Source organism: Epinephelus fuscoguttatus, linkage group LG15 (assembly GCF_011397635.1).
Source record: "Epinephelus fuscoguttatus linkage group LG15, E.fuscoguttatus.final_Chr_v1".
Classification (NCBI taxonomy): Eukaryota; Metazoa; Chordata; class Actinopteri; order Perciformes; family Serranidae; genus Epinephelus; species Epinephelus fuscoguttatus.
The window spans coordinates 14,514,416-14,537,204 of record NC_064766.1 but is presented as its reverse complement, the minus strand read 5'-3'; the positions used below and the strand labels follow the sequence as shown (position 1 = coordinate 14,537,204).

The window sequence follows — 22,789 nt, the reverse complement described above, 5'->3', positions numbered from 1 at the left end:
GTCAAATCAGCGAAGCAAAGCTGTGGTGACTTTGTCAATCAGTGTGTCCTTAAAGGAGTGGACAGTCTACTCTTAGGATTTTTTTTTTGTACAAGGACAGTAGGCTCGAAGAGGTACAGAGCACAGAAGAAGAGGTCTTGATGGAAAATTGCACATGTGCTTCCTGAGATAGGGGTGTCAATCACTGCACCATCACTTGGCAATTTTTTTTCTTTCAGCTTATTAACAAGACAAAGAAGGTTGAAACCTTTTAATCTCGGTTTCTCTTAATAACTGCTTACCTCCGGGGTTCCTCCTCAGAATGAATTTACGGACCTCATCATAAATGAAGATGAGAAGACTGTATGGGAAGGCACAGAACCACCACAGGGTCCTGAGAGGAAGAGAAAAAGAGTTTAACAGTGGCGGGGATGGATAGAGTAGCACTGAGTCGCAGGCAGGGTGCAAATTGTTAAATTCATTGCAGCCATTTTTGAATATTAAGGATAACAACGTGGTGTTTAAGAAGATCACAGACTTCATTTAAAGTCGAGAGTGACAGGCTAATGGCAGCCTATTAGGTCTTTAAGAGGTTATTTTTCGGTTCGGTGGAGATATGCATATGCAGAGCGTACTTCAGGGGGTACATGCGCAAGGCAACGTCCATTCCAGGGCAGTAGGAGAGGAAAGCAGCCAGAGCGGTCTCAACAAAGAGACCGAAGATCAGGATCCTATTCCTGTTGAGCAGGGAGAAACGGAAAGGTTCACACTAATCTAAAACACTCACAGAAAACGTTACAGTCTATTACTTAAAGATGAATCTGCCTCTAAAGTACATGCCTTAAATTTACATCTTTTTATCCAACTTACATTCCACCTCTTCCTTCCTCCCTCACTTACTTCATGCCCTGCTGAAAGAGGGAATTCCTCCTGGTCTTGCAGATGATAAGATCGGCCCATTGCACAATAACAATACTGACGAAGAAGGAGGTGTGGCAGGTGAATTCAATGATCTTCCTCTGCTCGTAGGTCTGCAAGGTTGAAACACACACTGTATTTAGTCCTTGGTGAGTATGTCAATATTCAAAGGGTTGTGCTGGTTTGTCTCTTGCCCAGCTCCTTACCCACTGCTGCCCGTAGCTGTCCTCCAGATCATTTAAGTCGCGGTCGTCCCACCTGACACGGACACCCACCAGATCAGACGGGCGGAAGCCGTTCTCAGCCAAAATCACAAAGTAGGTGAAAAAACCAGCAGTAGCCTGGATCATCCCTGGAAACAAAAATGTGCAGTGAATCAAAGCCAAACATAATCTATTCACCTATTCTCAGTGTTTTTAGTAAGGGTTAACTACTGTGAACATTATCTTACATTTCACGGCAACACTTTATTTTACAGGTCTGTAATTTCATAATAATTTCTCTTTGATGTTTTCTGTAAAGAACCGTGGCATTTGGTACAAGTTAAAGGGAAAACAGACACAAAGTTTAGCTATTACCAGCCCAGTGTTGTAATGGCTGTTACTGTTTTCGTTTGTGTGTGTGTGTGTGTGTGTGTGTGTGTGTGTTTGTGGATCCAATCACATCACTGCCACTGGCAACGCTAGTTCTCTTGCAACTTTCCTATGGGAATGTCCACAGACGACAGAGTCAGCCAGCGTCCTGACGTCATCGGTGTCTGTGCAAGAGACTACTACCACAGAAGCTATTTTCAGTATTTTGCCAGGTGTTTATATGTCTGTGGACAGACTTTATCAACAGGATAACTTTGCAACCATACAAAATGCAGTCATGAAACTTTGCACTTGTGTGACTGAGATTAAAATGAATGCCAAGTTCGAAGACGGTTGGGGTCAGAGCAAGGGGGGCAAAAGTAGGGGGTAGGAAGTAGGGAAGGGGCGACTGAACCCTGGCTCACAAAACTTTACAGGTTAGTATTTGAGATCACATTGAGGGCAGGATTCAAAGATGTGTGAAGCAGAGGTAGGGGGGTAAGAAATAGGGACGGGGCCATCACCCCTCCAGCCCCACTTTACACCCCTGGCTGACATTCATTTTCAGTGGTGAATCGCTGTATTGGAGCTGGAGTGACCCCGTCGCAAGATGTTCTCCAGTTTCAGCTATTTCAGTTAGAATTAAGTTATCATACGGAGTTGAACTACATGCTCGTCTGTAGATAAACATTATAATTTGTACATTTGTCTGACCTGCTGTGCTCTCACTAAAAGATTCTGACCGTTACACTAGCATTTAATTGTTATCAGTAAATTCAAAGTGTACCAATTAAACCAAGAAATTACTAAGAATTTAACAGCACATTTTGACCTGTAGAATAAAATGTTACCCCTTTAATGTGTGTGGTGTTTTGAAGACACTTATCTTAGTGCTAGTTAAACCATTATCATGTTCATTTGGGGATATTAGTGCAAGTTACAACTACAGTAATGTATGTATATATGTATGTATGTATGTATGGATGGATGGATGGATGGATGCAAGGCCAGAGTGTAAATTCTGTGCCACTGGATTTGACTTTTACTCATAATGTTGTATCCCATCAGTGTAGCAATAGGGCCAATGTTATTACAGAACAACTAGGAAAATTACAGGATTTACAGATAATGGGTGTCATTTGACAAAAGCTATTTTGACAGCAGCACTAATAATACCAACAGTCCAATATTTTGTATCACTTATTTGCAGGAGTTATACCAAAATAAGACAAATAAATTGACCCAGAAACTGCACATTTTATGACACTCTGGACATTCATCCTCCGTCCACTTGCTGTTTGCCACTTAGTATTTGTTCAGCAACAGCACAGGTGATTATATCTTCCTCCCTCTGCCCTCTATAATGTTGCTGTTTTGTAAGTAAATGGCTCCAGACAGCTGAGGACTGCAATAATAGCCGATAGTGAGTTTTAATTTCATGCTGGGAAATGTGTTTTGTCAGAGTGGGCGTAACGTTTTCAACATGATGGACATCTTATTTCAGAGCTAAAGTCTTCACATGTACAAAACCTCCACAAGCACTGATCAAAGATTGAGACAATGCTTATTAATCATCTCATTCATTATGTTGTTAAATTGAAACCCGGCGCCAGGTCAGTGTTTATGCTGACAGATGTTAACATCACTTACGCAGTGACAAGAAAATTGGTTGCATCTGTTTTTAGGATGCCGTTACTTTTACCTCTCTTCATGGTGCTTGCTTATAGTGTTAGAAACCCTCCTGTTGCTGTGTGTCACTCTGCATCACATCATCAGTTACATGCTCATTGCGGGTGCTTCAGGACTTCAAGCTGTAATGTCAGAACGCCAGATTGTAAATGTGATTTGATGTGACCTGCAGAAGTTTTGCCCCAGTGGTGGTCATCTTGGAAGGATTATGGTAGCTGATGTGAGTTTCCGGCTGTTTTGAGTGCGTTCAGCTTTAAATTGTGTGTCATCCAATGAAGCCCTGTCATATTTTGACCTATTTAACAGCCTATAAAATTGGGCCAGCCTTTGAGTTTCACTATTCCCAAACCATATAAAACCAGAGATAAAAAGCATGCATTCAAGTGAGGCTCCAGCCAGTGAAACATGACCAAGATTAAGTAGAAAATTGTTGCACTCTCCACTCTCAATTTCCTCTAAATGTCACGACAATTAGAAGAAAACTGTGGGATTCTCTCCTGCCTGTCTGCTCACCTCTCGATCTGTTTTTCTTAACTGTAGGTGCCTAAACATTTACAGAGGTGGTGAGAAATGCCAAGATTTCTGATAAATGTCAATATTTAATGTTTTCATTCCTGTGATGTTTATTATAACATAACTTCACTACCAGAGGCCTGTCACAGTGATTCAGCTTTAAGAGCTATGGTCCGGAGAGGTTATGAGACACAAGAGGACAAACCTATTTGTCCATATGCCATGCTGATGAGGCGTTCATTGACCAGCTTGTCTGTTTGGGGGTTCCTCGGTTGGCGTTTCATGATGTCACTCTCAGCTGTCTCATAAGCCAATGAAATGGCTGGAACCTGGAAGAAATGGGAGGACAGCACAGAATCAGCTCATTTTGTGCACTCTGTGCAATAAATGTTCAGGAATTTGTCTTTGTGGCAACAGCACAAAGGCATGATGACAGCGCCAGACACGGGCTACCCTAGACATATCACCATTAATATGATTCAGCATTCAATCACCGTGTGGAAGGAGGAAAGACAGAAAAAGGGCAAGGAGGGGGAAAAAAGAAGAAGTGACAGTGACAAAGAGAGGGGCGGAGAGAGGAGAGAGCCTGATAGTGAATTTCAAGACACTCATAAAATACGAGGGTAGAAAGGTCTCTGTAATAAAGATCTTATATTGGCTGGTTTTACCAGGTAAGCACCAGAGCAATATGTGTGACTTAGGGCAGGATATCTCTGCAACTTAAGTGGGATTTGAGGTGGGGACTTGGCACTGTGTGAAACTAAACACATGCTCTGCGGTCTACAAATCCAGTTTGTTTTGGTGTTACCCTCCCCTGACCCACTGCCGTTGAGAAAGACAAGAAGAGGGAGAAGGATGTGACTATGCCTGGCATTGATTTTTTACACCTCTGAAAGTGTGCGTCTGTGTGTGTGTGTATGTGTGAGTAATCGTGTGCAATATCCAAATCTGAAGCATCCTTAAGTGTGCCACATCCTGCTTTGATAAACATCTTTTGCAGCCATCCTTTTCCACATGGCAGTGCTTGCTAAAAATAATCATAGCAGACTCCAAGTGCTGCTTGTCACTGCTAAATCTCAGCAGAGCCCTCAAGCCTGTTGCCTGGAGTTGAACTAAGCTGTTAACAAGCTGTTAACAACCTCACCAGCAGACATGGGAAATTTGTAATTTTACTTGTGTACTGTACTATAAACACTTTTCAGGTACTTTATGAATATTTAAATATTTTTCATTTTTAGGGTCCTACTCTTCAAAACAGACATCCAGCTGTTCACTCCACCAGCGGTTATTAAATACATGCAGACATGTTACTTTGAAGGGAAGGGTTTTTATATGCAAAACAGTTGCACAAATAAGGTTCTTTTAAACTTCAATCATCACATCTTTGAAGAGAAATCCAGCCAATAAAGAATGCACTGTCCCTGTGATCTTAGACAGTTCAGTAAACATGTGTGAGCATGAACAAATCTGTCCTGCTGCTACAAAACCAAGGAGGTTCATGTTTGATGTCACCTGAGTAAAATAAGTGAAGCTGCTTTATTAACAATGTTAGCGAACAGATCCTCTTTATCTTTAACCTGTGGGGACTTAAAATGTTTCCTGACAGTCAGATATGAGGCCATATAGTACATGCACCTCATTACTTGTAGGGTTTTATTGGGATGTATAAAAACCAGTTTCAGCCGCATGCTACTGTCTGGTGGCTGAGAGCAGGAAAAATTAAAGTTACAGTAATGAACACAAGTGAACAAGTCCTTTTGAATATATTCATCCTGTGCTTCCTTTCTTTCGCAATGATGGATTACGCCCCTCAGGCAAGCAGCGTGCCAGCAACTCTTTTTGTTGCTGCTGGAAATACAATGGAGAGACTGGCATCTGGAAATGGCAGAGCTGTGAAATGTAAATCTGTATGTGAGCGTCACCCGGTCTTTGTTCCGCTCGAACAAATGGACGTCGGCGGTGAGCCAAAAGCGAATTTCTCCCACCAACAGAAAGAACAAATTAAACCAAACATTTTGTTCTTTTTACCTCCAGGCACTCATATTTGACACCAGTATTAACACTAGTTTCCTTAATGTCACCTTTACCTTGCCTTTAGCAATGCAACATGCTAATAATTAGCATCCCCTCATTGAGAGGAATCACTAGAATTAGCCAGAAATTGGCTTTGAGCACTGAGAGTGCTTTGGAATATAACCCAATAAATAAAGATGAATGTACAACCATGTATTTTGTTGTCATGACCTCCTGTAAACTGAATGTGTGGAGGAAGCTATAATTTTCAAATACAAACAATAGAAACCAGCATCTAAAGGGCCATGAAACAGAGAGATTTGTTCAACAATCAGTACATCACACAGTTAAAACACAGGCTTGGCAGCAGTCTATCCATCTATTAAAGAAGTATTTCACTGCTGGAGAGCTGGTCTTTACATAAACCTGGGCTGTCTGTGCAGGAGAAAGACAGTTACTTTTGAAAATAGTGCTACATGATCAGAGAAAACAGAAAAAAAGGACAGGGGCTTTTGCTTTTGCTCAAGAGGTGGAAAAACTGCAACTACCAAAATGCACAGTGCCACACTGGACTGATAAATGCTCCAGCTAGTGAGTGATGTAACGCAAGCTTTTTACAGCTGGTAACAAATAATGTTGAATTATAGTTAATCAGTCCTAGAGCCAGCGAAAATTTGAGCAGGATGACCCGAAACGGATTTGAGCTGAGAAAGAGCAGGGGCATCTTTACCCCAGTTCATTTACACACACCGTCCATATTGTTATGATACAAAGCTGGTTGAAAATCAGCAAAGTACCCTGTAAGTGGACGTTTTCAGAAGCCTAGTCAAGAGTATTGATTCAGACAATGAAGGAAAATTATCACTCGAATATCTACAAAAAGACTGAGGGACCGAGTTTTCCCTACTGCTCACCATGTCAGTGCCCAGGTCGATGCAGAGGATGGTGACAGTTCCCAGAGGAAGAGGAACACTGGCACAGATGAAGAGCAGGAAGGGCGAGATCTCTGGGATGTTGCTGGTCAGCGTGTATGCAATGGATTTCTTCAAGTTGTCAAAGATAAGACGACCTGCAGTGATCAGAGACACAAGACAGAAAATGTTTTATTGTAGAAGTGCAAGATATGTGAATGCAAATATATTATTAACATTAGGGTATGTGTAGATTTGGGATGGTACACGAGTTACACACAGGCAGCAACCTCCAGGGATGAAAATGAAGCCAACACAGAAGTGCCAAAAACTGCAGTTCTTTGAACGGCCACTTGAGACTGGTTCCAAAAGCCAGTCAGTCCCCATAGACCCCCATGTTAACATGCCCAACTTTACAGCAGAAATAAACATGTTTACAGCCTGGTACAAAAACGGTTTTGGTCTCTATAACATTCATGACAACTGTAGGAGGGGTGGATTATTTTATAACTTACTCATTTACATTTTACTAAGACTTAAAGTTAGGCATAATTATGGGCAGGCTGCTTTGAGTGTCCTTGGCTTCTCAGTCAGATCCATCCCTCACTTCTCCAAAGCTCCAGCCTCTCGCCCAGATAAGGTCACCACTGGCTCCAAAAAAAAAAAAAACCAAGATAGCCGAAATGCCAAACTTGTGGCTTCAAAATGGGAGTTCACAAACAAATGGGTGACCTCACGGTAGCTACGTCTATTATTTTTACAGTCTATGTTTACACACTGTCACAGTGTAATTTCATTATTGTCCTTTTTTATACTTCATTGTGTTAGAGTGAATTTTCTGAAGTTACTGGAATAAAAAAATTACTTTGACTGCTTTATCAGCATATCCACATCAAAATGGTTTTCACAGACCATATTAGCAACCCCTTGCTTTAATTAAATACCAGTCTCTTGTGGCAAGCCTCAAGTCAAATCTCAAATCTGTCAGAGTAACTCTTCAGTCAGGTGCTTGAAGGCAGAGCAGTGTCACTTTGCAAGTCTTAATAAGCAAACTGCAGGTTAAGATTTAAGTCTTTCATGTTTCTGAGTGCAGACCATGATACTGATACATTTGAATAGTTACCTCTCAAAGATTTTAATGATAGTGCTGTCCAAATAACGTGTTAAAGTTTGTGTTTAATTTGAAATGTTTGGCATGTTTAAAAAACTTAAGATGTGTTTTGTTCACTTCCTGTGGTGGCTGTGACGTGTGTCGCCATACTGAACCATCCTGTCTAAAGATGGATAAAAATAATTATGGAGTTTCAGGCTGAAAGTTTTTCTATGAAAAATTGTTTGACAGATCTTTGGGAAAAAGAAAATCTGCACAGTTTATATTACCACAGAGGAAAATTGTCTTTGACATATCACCTCAAAGCAAAACGGCCTCCCGAAACTACATGGCTGCACCGATCTACAGCAATGTGGTAACCATGGGCGAATATCAAAAACTGCAAGTGAAAAAATGACTAATGCATTGGCTAAATGGAAAGCTAAAAACTGCTGCCAAATTAACACAGAAGAAGACGACTGACTGGGAGAAATTATTCAAATTGCACTGGGGGACATCTCTTATGATCTACCCTCGAGAGGAACCATTATGTCAAGAATACGCACTTTGTATGAAGGCGAGAGGACAAGGAGGGTGAATGTGCTTGATCAAACAAAGGGCAACGCTCTCACACGGGATCATTGGACTTCTGCGAGTAATGACAACTACTTGCGCATCACAGTGTACTTCACTCATAAAGAATGGAATCTAAGTGAGGGTCGATTTTGATGGCCTTGATGGGGTTTTTTTTGAAATCTGTAGTTCACAGGAGAGAATCTGTGTTCAAAGTTTAAACGATGCTGTTAAACAACAGGATCTGAATTTAATATCCCTCTTTTGTGTTTATTCCACATTGATAATGTGACTGTACATTTAGATAAATATCCAAAAAAGCAAATTGTGTGATTAAGTAGTTCATTTTCTTAATCAATCGACAGCCCTAGTTAATATCGTTCTTTACATGGCTGAGATCAAGTTCCTTCAATATAAAGGTAAAATATGTAAGGCTCGGTCGGTGCTGTCATGTCTCTTTTTTTGTTGTTCCAGATTTTATCATTTCAAAACTTGAGACTTGACTTGTGACATACATTTGTTGGTGCATTGTTTTATTACCTATCAAGGTAACTGTAGCTTTTGGCCAGGAGCAAATATCATCAGGTGGTTCCCAACTGTCACTGTGTGTTTCGGCCCTCAGCCACAACACAGTCTAGTTGGAGGGCCGGCAGTGATTGGCCAAATCACTGCCTATCTGCTCCTGACCTCCAGCTTTCCTCCTCTCTCTTACTCCAAATCCAACACGAGGCTCATTTAGCCTCCTCCCCCATCTTGCGAGCAGCTTGTTTTTTGCTCCTGTCATCAAGGCCCAGAGCTGACAATAATCGCCATGCTGACTTGGCTGGGAAACCTCTGCATCCGATCTCCACCGGGAAGAGCCACACCTGCCAACCCTTGTCCATACAATCCTGGACTAAGGACTGGTACTGCAAGGCCTTCCTCTGGTGGGCCACTTCACAGCCTTCCTCCCATAGCACTGTTAGCTCGACCAGAATTATCTTCAGGTCTCTGGGTGACCACAGCATGATGTCTGGCCGGAGGGTTGTATGTGCCACCTCTGGGAACTGCAGCCTTCTTCCCACGTCAACCACCATCTCCCAGGTAATTGGTGGCTTGCAGCAGATTGGATTTTGCTCTCTTGGTTGAGAAGGGCTTGACTCCCTCCTTGATGAAGGAGATTGTCCTCTTTGAGGTTGTGCAGACTGGCCTCTTCTTCCGTCTCTCCCACTCTAGTGTGTCGGTGATTTTATGGTGGCGTCACCTATAGCGTCCTTGGGTTAGAGCTGTTTTGCACCCAGATAGTATGTGCGCCAGATGGATGTTTTTCCTATTAAGTCTCAAGTCAATTCAAGTCTTTGACTCTGACTCTAGTCCAAGTCATAAGTCTTGATAAGTCTTTATTTGAAGGGATATGCATACACTAAGGCTATGACACCAAAAATAAAAGCAATTGACAGCGTAATAACACTTAATGACATTTTAATGACTGGTCCAATTTGTTCCACTGTAGTTGAGGTCAAGGAAAAAAGTAACAGCACAATTACAATGGTTTCATGACAACCAATGTCAAAACCAACCATACATGACAGTTTAATGGATGGTTAACACCAGGCTGTTCTCATGCACTGTTTGTACATATATCTATGTAAAGTAATGGACCAGAATTTGTATATAACCCACATAATCATGAGCCAGTAATTTGCATATAATCCATGTCATTGGGAGGACTGCGATCACGTAACCAATGCGCTGGCAGGAGTAGACGGAGGTGGTTTTAAGAGCCAAAGTCTGTGTAACAAGGCAGGGTGGGGCAGTGGATGGGTAAAATAAATATAACTTTGTCCTTGGAGAGACCAGTATTCAGGACTGTGTGAAACTAGGCAAATGTTTTGAGTTTTGTTTGATATCATACAAACCAGTGTACATGCATTTTTGTAGGATATCATACGAACCATTGTATGACATACATTAACACATACAGTACAGGCCAAAAGTTTGGACACACCTTCTCATTCAATGCATTTTCTTTATTTTCATGACTATTTACATTGTAGATTCTCACTGAAGGCATCAAAACTATGAATGAACACATGTGGAGTTATGTACTTAACAAAAAAAGGTGAAATAACTGAAAACATGTTTTATATTCTAGTTTCTTCAAAATAGCCACCCTTTGCTCTGATTACTGCTTTGCACACTCTTGGCATTCTCTCCATGAGCTTCAAGAGGTAGTCACCTGAAATGGTTTCCACTTCACAGGTGTGCCTTATCAGGGTTAATTAGTGGAATTTCTTGCTTTATCAATGGGGTTGGGGCCATCAGTTGTGTTGTGCAGAAGTCAGGTTAATACACAGCCGACAGCCCTATTGGACAACTGTTAAAATTCATATTATGGCAAGAACCAATCAGCTAACTAAAGAAAAACGAGTGGCCATCATTACTTTAAGAAATGAAGGTCAGTCAGTCAAGGAAAATTGCAAAAACTTTAAATGTGTCCCCAAGTGGAGTCGCAAAAACCATCAAGCGCTACAACGAAACTGGCACACATGAGGACCGACCCAGGAAAGGAAGACCAAGAGTCACCTCTGCTTCTGAGGATAAGTTCATCCGAGTCACCAGCCTCAGAAATCGCAGGTTAACAGCAGCTCAGATCAGAGACCAGATGAATGCCACACAGAGTTCTAGCAGCAGACCCATCTCTAGAACAACTGTTAAGAGGAGACTGCGCGAATCAGGCCTTCATGGTCAAATAGCTGCTAGGAAACCACTGCTAAGGAGAGGCAAGAAGCAGAAGAGATTTGTTTGGGCCAAGAAACACAAGGAATGGACATTAGACCAGTGGAAATCTGTGCTTTGGTCTGATGAGTCCAAATTTGAGATCTTTGGTTCCAACCGCCGTGTCTTTGTGAGACGCAGAAAAGGTGAACGGATGGATTCCACATGCCTGGTTCCCACTGTGAAGCATGGAGGAGGAGGTGTGATGGTGTGGGGGTGTTTTGCTGGTGACACTGTTGGGGATTTATTCAAAATTGAAGGCACACTGAACCAGCATGGCTACCACAGCATCCTGCAGCGACATGCCATCCCATCCGCTGGCGTTTAGTTGGACGATCATTTATTTTTCAACAGGACAATGACCCCAAACACACCTCCAGGCTGTGTAAGGGCTATTTGACCAAGAAGGAGAGTGATGGAGTGCTGCGGCAGATGACCTGGCCTCCACAGTCACTGGACCTGAACCCAATCGAGATGGTTTGGGGTGAGCTGGACCGCAGAGTGTAGGCAAAGGGGCCAACAAGTGCTAAACACCTCTGGGAACTCCTTCAAGACTGTTGGAAAACCATTTCAGGTGACTACCTCTTGAAGCTCATGGAGAGAATGCCAAGAGTGTGCAAAGCAGTAATCAGAGCAAAGGGTGGCTATTTTGAAGAAACTAGAATATAAAACATGTTTTCAGTTATTTCACCTTTTTTTGTTAAGTACATAACCCCTCATGTGTTCATTCATAGTTTTGATGCCTTCAGTGAGAATCTACAATGTAAATAGTCATGAAAATAAAGAAAACGCATTGAATGAGAAGGTGTGTCCAAACTTTTGGCCTGTACTGTAAACTAAATAGATCTTTAAGTCTGATAATTAGGCTTGCTATGGCACGTTTATGACAGGTTATGTTGCCTTAATAAATACATCCCAAACAATGTCCACTACAAATTACATGACCCAATGACACTTAATGACAACAGTCATAAACATCATGTTCACAACAGGTGTCATGTCAATCTCATGCACACCCTTTCAAATGAAGTGTTACCCGAGTCCAAAGTCTGCAGCTCTGTGTGATATCAACCACAATATTCCTCGTCACATTTTCAATTTTCAGTTATTTATTCAAGAATAATCTCCCGTCTCTATTGCGATATGATAAAGGAGCTTGCTGGCAGAGTTTTTTTTTTTATTTCTTCCTCCATTCTTTCGCCCTGTCTGTCTTTCTCCCCCCCTTTTGTTCCCCCACACTCACCCTCCTCCACTCCGGTGACGATGGAGGCAAAGTTGTCGTCCAGCAGGATCATGTCAGCCGCCTGCTTGGACACATCAGAGCCAGCGATCCCCATGGCAACGCCTATGTCAGCTTTCTTCAAGGCCGGGGAGTCGTTGACGCCGTCGCCCGTCACTGCTACAATCGCCCCCTGCACCCGCAAGAACCGGGCGAACAAAAAGTGTCAAGAAGAGAAAGATAAGTGCCGTGATTTAAGCTTTTCTCTCTCAGTTTCCCTCTCTTTCCCCCTCCCCTTCTGTCTTAATAATGTCTTTTCAAAGCAGCTCTGGGGAGATTAAATGAAAAATGGAATTGAGTTGCAATCATTCAGTCACACGGAGTGAGAGTGAGTAAGTCAGGGTGAATTGTAGCATGACCTCAATATATGGGGATGTGTGCAAGTGCTTACACACATCTATTTTTGACAATTCAAACATAAAAGCTGAGCACATACATAAGGAACATATTTATATATAGGGTTTAATATAGGAGCTGGATGTGCAGTTAATCATACACTTTACAGGTACACACTTGCATCCAAGGATATACTCCATAGCATGCACACTTGCGCAAACACACATGCACAAGAACCTGTATTCATCCATTCAACCACCTGCACTTACAAATGGCTTAAACACACTCTCAAACTCTCAAACACACACACACACACACACACACACACACACACACACACACACACACACACAGAATTACAAACACTTTAAACTGTATTCAGCCTTAAATGGCAGGGACACACACATGCAGTCACGTACACACACACTTGTATTCAACCATACCTCCACACTTAGAAATAAGCAGACACATTCAAGCATTCATCCACACTTTATCACAAACACACACACACACGCTTACATTCAACCTTATGAACACACACATCGCTATTCAGCTGTATGCTCTCATAAAGGCCCAAACACACACTCTCTCACACACCGACACACACACACGCTCCAGTCCATTGACCTGTCTCTGGCAGCCCTCCACTATGATGAGCTTTTGCTGTGGAGAGGTGCGAGCGAACACTATCTCAGTGTGGTTCCTCAGCATGTCGTCCAGGTACTCGGGGCTCATGTCCTTTAGGTCCGAGCCGTGCACGACACAAGCCTTGGCATCCCTTGGAAACACACACAAACACACACACATATGTGCACGCAGAAACACAGTAAGAAGTCAGACATACCGGGGACAATTATGCAAGGGGGAGCTCTGACATTTTCTTGCTTTTTTCCTCAAGTTTGTCTTTCTGTTTCTTTCTCTCTCTCTCTCTCTCTCTCTCTCTCTCACACACACACACACACACACAGAGGAAACGTAGCCTTTTTCATGCTCTCTATCTTAAAGTTACAGTTTGACATTTTAGAAAATTCGCCTATTTATTTTTTTGCAGAGCTGGATGAGTAGATCAGTACCTCTCTCATATCTGTCCCAGCTGGTTAGTTTAGCCTAGCATTAAGATTAGAAATGGGCGAAACAGCAGGCCTGGCTTTGTCCTGCTATGTGCCAGACTAATTCTCAGAGGTGGGACCAAGTCATTGCAAGTCTCCAGTCTTTGCACCCAAGTCCCAAGTCAAGACAGGCAAGTCCCAAGTCAAGTCCAAAGTGCTACACTTTGGGTTTCTAGTCCTAAACAGCTGTTGAGTCTAAAGTCTTCATATTTGTGACTCAAGCCTGACTTGAGTTCACAACTCTGCTATTTCTTGGCAGAGCTCAATCAGTAGTTACCATCTAACTACATTTTGTCATTTTGACTTTCCATATTGTAACTTTACTATTGTTACTTCTGTCTTCCCTGTACATATGGTGACTTGCATGGAAGTTGATCTTCCTGAGACCTCCTCTTTTTCCCCTATAAAGAAGTTTTTCCTTAAAGGGATAGTGCACCCAAAAATGAAAATTCTGCCATTATCTACTCACCCTCATGCCGATGGAGGCTCAGGTGAAGTTTTAGAGTCCTCACATCCCTTGTGGAGATCCAAGGGGAGAGGGGGTAGCGACACAACTCCACCTAATGGAAGTTTACGGCGCCCCAAATTCAAACGTCCAAAAAACACATAATTGAAACCACAAAATATCTCCATACTGCTCGTCCGTAGTGATCCAAGTGTCCTGAAGCCCCGACATAAAAAGTTGTTTGGAAAACTGCAGGACACATGGATCACTACAGACGAGCAATATGGAGATATTTTGTGGTTTCAATTATGTGTTTTTTGGCCTTTGAATCTGGGGCGCTGTAAGCTTCCATTAGGTGAAGTTGTGTCGCTACCCCCTCTCCCCTTGGATCTCTGCAAGGGATGTGAGGACTCTAAAACTTCACCTGAGCCTCCCTCGGCATATGGGTGAGTAGATAATGGCTGAATTTTCATTTTTGGGTGCACTATCCCTTTAAACAAATGAAGTGCTGGCAGGCAGATTTTGTCACCTTTAGACAGAGCCAAGGTAGCTGCTTTCCCTTGTTTCCACTTTTAATGAGAAAGCTGATAACCATCTAATGGCTTCACACACACCACACACACGAGAGTGGTATATGTACACACATCCTACAGACACATCACTACGCACATACTCAAACACAGGCACAATTACACAAAAAGTTATTCTTAAGATGCTCGAGGACACAGCCTAAACCTCCTCTGGCATGTGCGCACGCACGCACGCACACACACACACACACACACACACACACACACACACACACACACACACCTGGGGTTAACTTGGCTCAGAGGGATATTCAGTCGCTCAGCGATGTCCTCAACTGTCTCATTTCCCTCAGAGATGATGCCCACACCTTTAGCGATGGCCTTGGCCGTGATTGGGTGGTCCCCCGTCACCATGATCACCTGACCACAAACAGAAGGCCCCATAAATCACAGAGCATTATCACATTAAATCCCTCTGTATCTCACCTGTATGTCATGTGTCATAGTATACCCGAGCTACAGTGCAGAATGGGCCCTTAGGGTCTATAAGTCATCTAAATGTGTTGTGTAGTTACACTGAGAAAGAATGGAGCTATTAGGGGTTAAGGGTTCAAATCTGGCAATATACACCAACAAAAATCTTGTTTAGTTTGTTCCCATAGGCAGAGTGGTGGGACTGTGAAAAAAACAACCTGAAAATAAGGGTCTGTGACCAAAAACAAGAGTGGGATATGTCTATGATGACTGCGCTCTGCATAGGCTGGTGAGAAGCACTTCCTAAAATACTTGCCATTCATTGACCTCCAGTACATCTCCAACAATGTTAACAATGTTATATAAAGGCTTCAGGTGGCATATTTAATAATAATAATAATAATAATAATAATAAATTTTATTTGTCGGCGCCTTTCTGAGCACCCAAGGACACCTTACAATAAAAACATACAAAAATACCAATAATACAACATTAAAAATAGATAAAATACATGACAGATAATTAAACTGGATAGGCAAGTCTGAACAGATGGGTTTTAAGCTGTGATTTAAATTGTCCAATGGAGTCAATCTGACGGATACAGGGGGGCAGAGAGTTCCAGAGTCTGGGTGCAGAGCAGCTGAAGGCTCTGCCACCCATAGTGGTCAGTTTGAAATTAGGGACAGACAGAAGAGCAGCTGAGGAGGAGCGTAGAGCACAGGTGGGGGTGTAAGGGTGGAGAAAGTCTGACAGGTATTGGGGGGCCAGGTTATGGAGAGCTTTGAATGTGAGTAGAAGGTCTTTATATTGGATTCGCTGATGGACAGGTGGCCAGTGGAGCTGAATGAGGATGGGGGTGATGTGGTCGGTGGATTTGGTATGGGTGATGATTCTGGCGGCAGAGTTCTGGATGATTTGGAGACGATGGAGAAGTTTGTTGGGGAGACCAGTGAGGATTGAGTTGCAGTAATCGATACGTGAAGTGACAAGTGTGTGGACCAGGACCTGGGTGTTGTGTTGGGTGAGAGATGGACAGAGTCTGGAGATGTTACGTAAGTGCATGAAGGCAGTACGGGTAATGTTACTGATGTGGGGGAAAAAGAAAGAACACTGTCCAATATGACACTGAGGCATATTTCAATTTACCTTCCACAATGTAACACTAGTTTCAGTGTTAAGTGCTTTTCCAACACATATCATCTAAATGTTTTTCAAATCGAAGAGACAGACAGAAGCAGACTTGACTAAAAGCCTCTCTTCTCCTTTTATCATATAAGTTACAGTAGAACACACTGTATAATGTGTTTCATTATCAGTTTCTTAAATCAGACAAAATATGTACATTTCTGGGACTCTTATGACTCTAACTTTTTCTTTTAGTGGCCAAAATTAAAGTAATTAATCTTACTAAAAGTGTAATCATGATCTTTTTGTTCTAAAGTTTAGTTTATGTCATAACTGTATTCTTATAAACCAAAAGGAATAACTTATTTTTAATATTCATTATATTGCATCTGAACCTCTTATTAAAAGGACATATTGGCAGAAATTAAAAATAATATAATAAGTTTCTGTAGTGTACAATCGCCTGAAAATAAGAATTTTTGTTACTTTAGAATGAGCCGTTTATATCTACATAGGGAGCATGTCCTAGTCTGCTGGGATTGCCTGTTGCACCACCATGTTTTTTAGCCCAGAACAGACAAACCAAACACTGGCTCTAGATAGGACCATTGGCCACTCACATCGGCCACCATAGTAAGCAGCTCCTCTGTGATGAGCCCAAAGGCGTTGGATAAACGCTACCAGTAAAAACCTCCTAAATGTCTACATTTTAAATGATTAGAGAAGAAAGGTAAGCACACATTAGCAGGTGCTCGGCTAGCGACCCATCTGTGACAGGCCAAACAGCGTTGGAGCGTTGAAAACCCACGCTGACACAGGGAGAAGAAGGGAACAGAAGGGACAGAAGGGCTCCCCCACCCTGAATTCGAATCTGCCACCCTGGGTTCGAACCAGGAACCCTCTTGCTGTGAAGCGACAATGCTAACCACTGCACCACCGTGCCGCCAAGATTTGTAACAAGAAAATGCTTTATTCAGTGTTTTTACCGTTTTACATCACCTGTTTCGTTTGCATTGGAGAGAAAGAGACCTCTGCAGCTGATTTGGCTCCTGATAAAAACCTCCTGAACAATGAACATTGAAGGAATTCTAACCAAATTTCAGCTGGTTGCAATCTGCAGTCCTCAACGCCACTGAATCCTACACACTGCTTCTTTATGTAATTAATTATTAATCATATTATGTACATTTGTGAAGTCTCCAACACCCTCATAATCTACAGCAGGACACACACAGGCTGAATGAAGCTGCAATAAAGACAGAGCACATTATAGTCGTATTGCACTAAAGCCTCTGGACTGATGCAGTGGGCAGTGGATGGCATTTCAGTGAAAGTTAATACTGCTAATCCAATAAAAAGTAATTAAAGCAACAGAGCCACGTGCTTTAGTTTCGTCCTGAGCTCAGCTATGAGGAAATACACCGGATTTGTGCGGGTGTGTATGTGTGTATATACGAAATTGACAAAAATTAGCCACACACACACCTATAGCCCTTAATGAACACTTAATGACACTATGTAGCACTTATATTACACACATAATGACACACCTCATCACAGATAGTAAATTTATCATCTGCATAGAATAACATTTGAACAATCACACGGACCACTTTAAATCTCAGTTTAGTCTGGAGTTAAGGTGTTTAAGTATTTGTATAAATGAGAGTGTTGCCCATTTATAATGTCTACCCACATTTTTTTTTATTTTTTATCAGGTCAAAAAAGACATGGCATAATACCATAATGTCTCAGTCAAAACAAAGCTGATATATTGCATTTAAAGACTGCTGAAAACTTTGTGATCTTATCATTTTATCAAAGCTTAAACTCATCAAACGTTTCCCTCCTTTAAGCAATAGTGACATCTTTACATACTTCCTGCCTCTAGTTTGTTCTTTAAGCCAATTACAGTGTGTCTTTCAAAACTTCATTATCAAAGGATGCATCATAACTTTTGTAACTGAAATTAAATGGGCAAAATCCTTTTAACGGATGTGTAGTACTCCCCCCTGAAATTAGAACAACTCATTCAACTCATTATCCATTTTTATCTCTGTTGAAGTTGTTTAACCTTTCTGGGGCCCAGCTTATTGCTGCTCTTACAAAACATCTTCTCTGTGCGTATCTGCAGTTGTTTAACATATAAGAAAATTTGTTGTAAATGTACCTAATCTGCAGTTTTGTTTTGTTTGTTTGTTTTTTTTAAAAAAAGAAGCATTTCTTTCTGTTGACGCTTTTTATTTTCACAGCAAAAAAACACATTTGTTTGCTGTTCTTAAGATTTTGTAATTTCACTCCTTTCTCTGCAAAAACAGTCATACCTGGGAGAGATGAGTACACAACATCTGAACAAACATGGAATCTGTGCACTATGGTGATGTTACTTTTGCTGGCCTCCTTTTCAGAGTTTTAGAGTTTATACCGAATATATTTTCAGCAGCTTCCTCTAACCACCAGAACTTCATTTATCTATCGACTTTTATCTCGGAGTGATCGGTTGTCATTTGGACTGCACTTTGTGATTGAAATGACATCTGATGTGCAAATCCGTTCTCTAAAGAGACCAATAAATGAAGCCCCAGGAAAGGGCTTTTCAGGAACTACAATGAAGGTTGAATCTGTGGAACCAATTACCTTGATACCAGCGGAGCGGCATTTACCCACTGCGTCAGGCACAGCGGCACGCGGTGGATCAATCATGGAGATGAGACCCAGGAAGCAGAGCTGCTCGGTGGGGAAGTTCGTGTCGTCGCAGTCGAAGGTGAATCCTCGAGGGAACTGGGATGAAGACAGATTCAAGTGGCAGAAGCCTGCGAGAGAAGGGAGATCAGTGAGGTGATCATTCATAACTGACTGACACCTCAAAGTGTATTTCAGCCTAAAAAAAAAGAAAAAACAAAGCTGTTGTTTTGTTGCTTTGACATCAACTGACAATTTATGCAGCACTTTAAAAGGTAGACAAATTTTTCATGACCCTAAGGATGTTTTATGTCCAAAATATCCAATAAACAATAAGGATGCTCTCGTGTGTTTTTCTGTCTCTATTTACAGTAAAACACTTCAAAGATATGGAAATCTGAAAGAGGTCTGGAGGCTCTCAAAGACGCCTTCGGAAAACACATTGTCCTCGCTGCAGTGATCCTTTACCTACCTACAGTATGCATACAAATCATTTTTAATTTTAGATGTAGATTTGGAGGTTGCAGGTCTGAAATACAAATTGAATCAGCCACTTTTATTAATTCATGACCCACAGCCCTTGAAATATGCATCTCCTGAATCCCTATAGAGCAAAGCACAATAAAATGCTCAGTCTTAAAGCAGAGAAAGCTTTCTTTGTCATGAAACACACCCGACCCATCATCATCATCACCCAAGGCATAACTTAGATTTAATAATTTACATGATTTCAGGAGTTTCACTCCAAAAATGGTACTATTCCACATTTCGCTGTTTGAAAAAAGTGACACCTACTCTAACAAAATGATGATAGCACATAATTATTACCTATGGCACTTTCAAAAAGACACCAGGAAACTTTTTTTCCTTGGTTGTCAAGATGATGACATTTACAGAGTCTGGATGCTGAACACTTTAGAGATATTGAAAGCCGAACTTCAGGTAATGATATTTTTTTTACCCAAAATGTGTCATTTTACAAGGAAAAACATTATGTCATGCACCAATTATATCAGAGTTTAGTGCAGAGTTTGACCTGTATTGAATAACCAGTCTATTACATACTCATAATTCGTCCAACATTACATTGGACGACATTGCATGTAACAATGGTAATTTTAGCTTTAATTCCATGTCTGTCTGTTGAAATTCTGGTGAAGACTGCAGTGCCCAAAGCTTCTTCTTTGAATACACTGTTGCAATAAAAGCAGTCTACACTTTTTATGGGGCCATGTGGCTGAACTACCCTCTTTACCAAGGAGATTATAAAAGGTGAGTGCTGTGTCCAGCTGCTTCTCTCAGCTACCTATTCCCAGGCTGATAATAGCAGGTGAGGTGAAACATACCAAGCACTCTCTCTCCCAGTCCTCCCAGCTCCATGTAGGCACTCTGGAAAGCCTCCCTCCAGTTTTCATCAAGTGGCTGCTCCTGGCCATGGATCATAATGGTGCTGCACCTGTGAAACAGTTATTAATAATAACAGTTATTAATAATATTTTGACTGCTTCTACTGATAATAATGAAACCTTTATCTGTACAGCAATCATGCTAACAAACTGATGTAAAATAACAGTCGCAAACTAAACTGAAAAATCTATCAGTGGTAATGGCTGATGAAGAGGAGTTTTTCGGTCTAACAAATGAGGAAACTGAACCTCAACCTGAGTGTGACATAATACATACAGCATGTTTTTTCAGACCAGAGGAACCTTTTCACCTTTTCATAGTTCTAAGAGCCCCCCTTTTCTGTCACCCCTCTGTTGAGGTACGTATCACACTGATCTGACAATAAAGGTGGAGCTAGAGCACTGCAGCCCATTGTTTGGTCAAAGGAGAATTGTTACTCTTGCTCTACACCTGTTCTGTTTTGTTCTGCAAATGTTGGCGTGCAACCTCGTTCCATGGATGATCAGAAAGGTGCAGACATTCCTCTACATTACCCGTAGAGAGGAAACACAGTGAGAGCTGGATGGAGCTGTGATGCAGCTATTACTATATGGTATCAACCGTCTGCACTGAGTATGGTCTGTGGTGGAAATGCTAAACAGATCGATGGTTTGGGTACATGTTAATACTGGTTATATAGGCCTACTGGTTCTAAAGCCCCATTTCATTTTATAGTTACAGTCTACTAATAAAACTCTCCATGGTATGAACAGTGGGTACATGAGCTTCAAAACCAGCCACAACTCAGCACTTGACCAATCAACAGACTGAGGTGTTCACAGCTCCACCTTTTAGTACCAGATCTGTGTGCTAGGTACCCCAACAGAAGGGGTACCATAAATGGGTATGGTATGGAGCGGTTCCACTGGTACCATGCACAAATTTTCACAGTGGAAACAGGAAAAAAAGCGTACCAAACTCAACTGAACCGTACCGAATTGCTCAGTGGAATCAGGGCTTAAGGGTATTATATTGAAAGTTTCTGGTAGAGATGCTGCTTAAGAATGCTATTTTGACTGACTTTTTTTTAGCTCCTATTGTAGAATAGATTTTCTCCCAGCACAAGACGAACCTTGACAACATAAGTGTACAGTTATTGGTCAAACACATGAGTTAATGCAGCACCGACAAACGCCATTTTTAAAAACCCATTAGGTATGTAAACAACAGATAGCCCAAACACTAACGACAGCTTGTAACAAAAAAACAGAAGACAATACATACAAACAGGCCAACAGTGAAGCTTCACTGAGTATGTATGCGACTGGGACAGCTTGTGTAGAAGTGCTGATGCCATACCAACGGCCAGTCAGCGGTGGCAATGCAAACAAAAAATAAAAGCCCTTGAAGATATGTAGTTCTTGGGGGAGCTCCTCAGTGGGCAGTTCCTCTCAGGGAGTGCCTTTAATGTGACAATATGACCAAAATAAAGTGTGATAGATAGTGTCCCACAGTAATACAATAGTATTTTCAGCACCCAAACTCCACCCTCCATTCCAGTACACCCTCTGGTGGTTTTCATCAGTGCTTCTCCCAGTACTTTCTGTTCTCCCTACCCTGTCTGTGAGTGTCAGTCCCAAGTCTAGTTCCTGCTAAAACAGCTCACAAATATATAGCTGAATTGTTTTTTTTTAAAGTGTTGTATTGTGTACATTACTCCAGAGGGAGTAAATGGTAAGTTTATTGGGTGGATTTGGTGCTCTCGTGAATAGCAGCTGAACGGTGTATGTGGGATCGTCACAAATACACTACAGTGCCCATGTTTATGGTGATGAAAGAGCATGTCTTAACTTTTCTTTAAATATTTTCTAAAAGGTGTTAGTAGTTTTTGGTCAACAGTGGACATACATGGCACAGAGTAATAAGTCATATCAGGTTTTGAATACAGACAACACTTGTTATATGGATCAATTCAAAGTTAGTTTTAGTCTTTTCATGGGATTTGTTGACAATAAGAAATCAAACATATAAAATATTGCCAGCCTTCAAGGAGTCTGTCATTTTTTCCCACTACATCCCTGGAAGAGAAGGAATTGGGAAATGAAAAAGAAGTATACATTTTGTGCTTCCTCACTTGAGAGACGTATAATCGATTCATTATTGATTGACCAACCTGTCCAAGATTCTCTCCGGCGCTCCCTTCATGACCAGAATATGACCAGAGGGATTGTCCTCCACTTCATGAACAGAGAGCTTGAAAAAGGGAGAGAATATTTGAAGACTGGTCAGGACTTAACATGACAGGATTTATTTTGAAACAAGATGCAACATGTAGTTTATGTCTGCTTTTTTCTTGCTGGTCTTAGATGCTTCTGTTTTAATAAGAGAAAGGCTCTGGACAAGACAT

General features: G+C 41.6%; 1 protein-coding gene across 1 annotated transcript in view; it reads right to left on the bottom strand.

Moving 5' to 3' along the window:
• The window catches only part of atp1a2a (ATPase Na+/K+ transporting subunit alpha 2a), a 50,668-nt gene that overhangs the window by 1,842 nt on the left and 26,037 nt on the right, over positions 1-22,789 (bottom strand). The window contains exons 12-23 of the mRNA XM_049597687.1: positions 22,556-22,635; positions 20,343-20,452; positions 18,952-19,127; positions 14,998-15,134; positions 13,258-13,408; positions 12,259-12,427; positions 6,599-6,753; positions 3,877-4,000; positions 1,104-1,249; positions 880-1,010; positions 615-716; positions 282-373 (exon numbers count right to left, since the gene is read on the bottom strand). Coding sequence (XP_049453644.1) covers positions 282-373; positions 615-716; positions 880-1,010; positions 1,104-1,249; positions 3,877-4,000; positions 6,599-6,753; positions 12,259-12,427; positions 13,258-13,408; positions 14,998-15,134; positions 18,952-19,127; positions 20,343-20,452; positions 22,556-22,635 — 1,573 coding nt within the window. The remainder of the gene's footprint in view (positions 1-281; positions 374-614; positions 717-879; positions 1,011-1,103; positions 1,250-3,876; positions 4,001-6,598; positions 6,754-12,258; positions 12,428-13,257; positions 13,409-14,997; positions 15,135-18,951; positions 19,128-20,342; positions 20,453-22,555; positions 22,636-22,789) is intronic.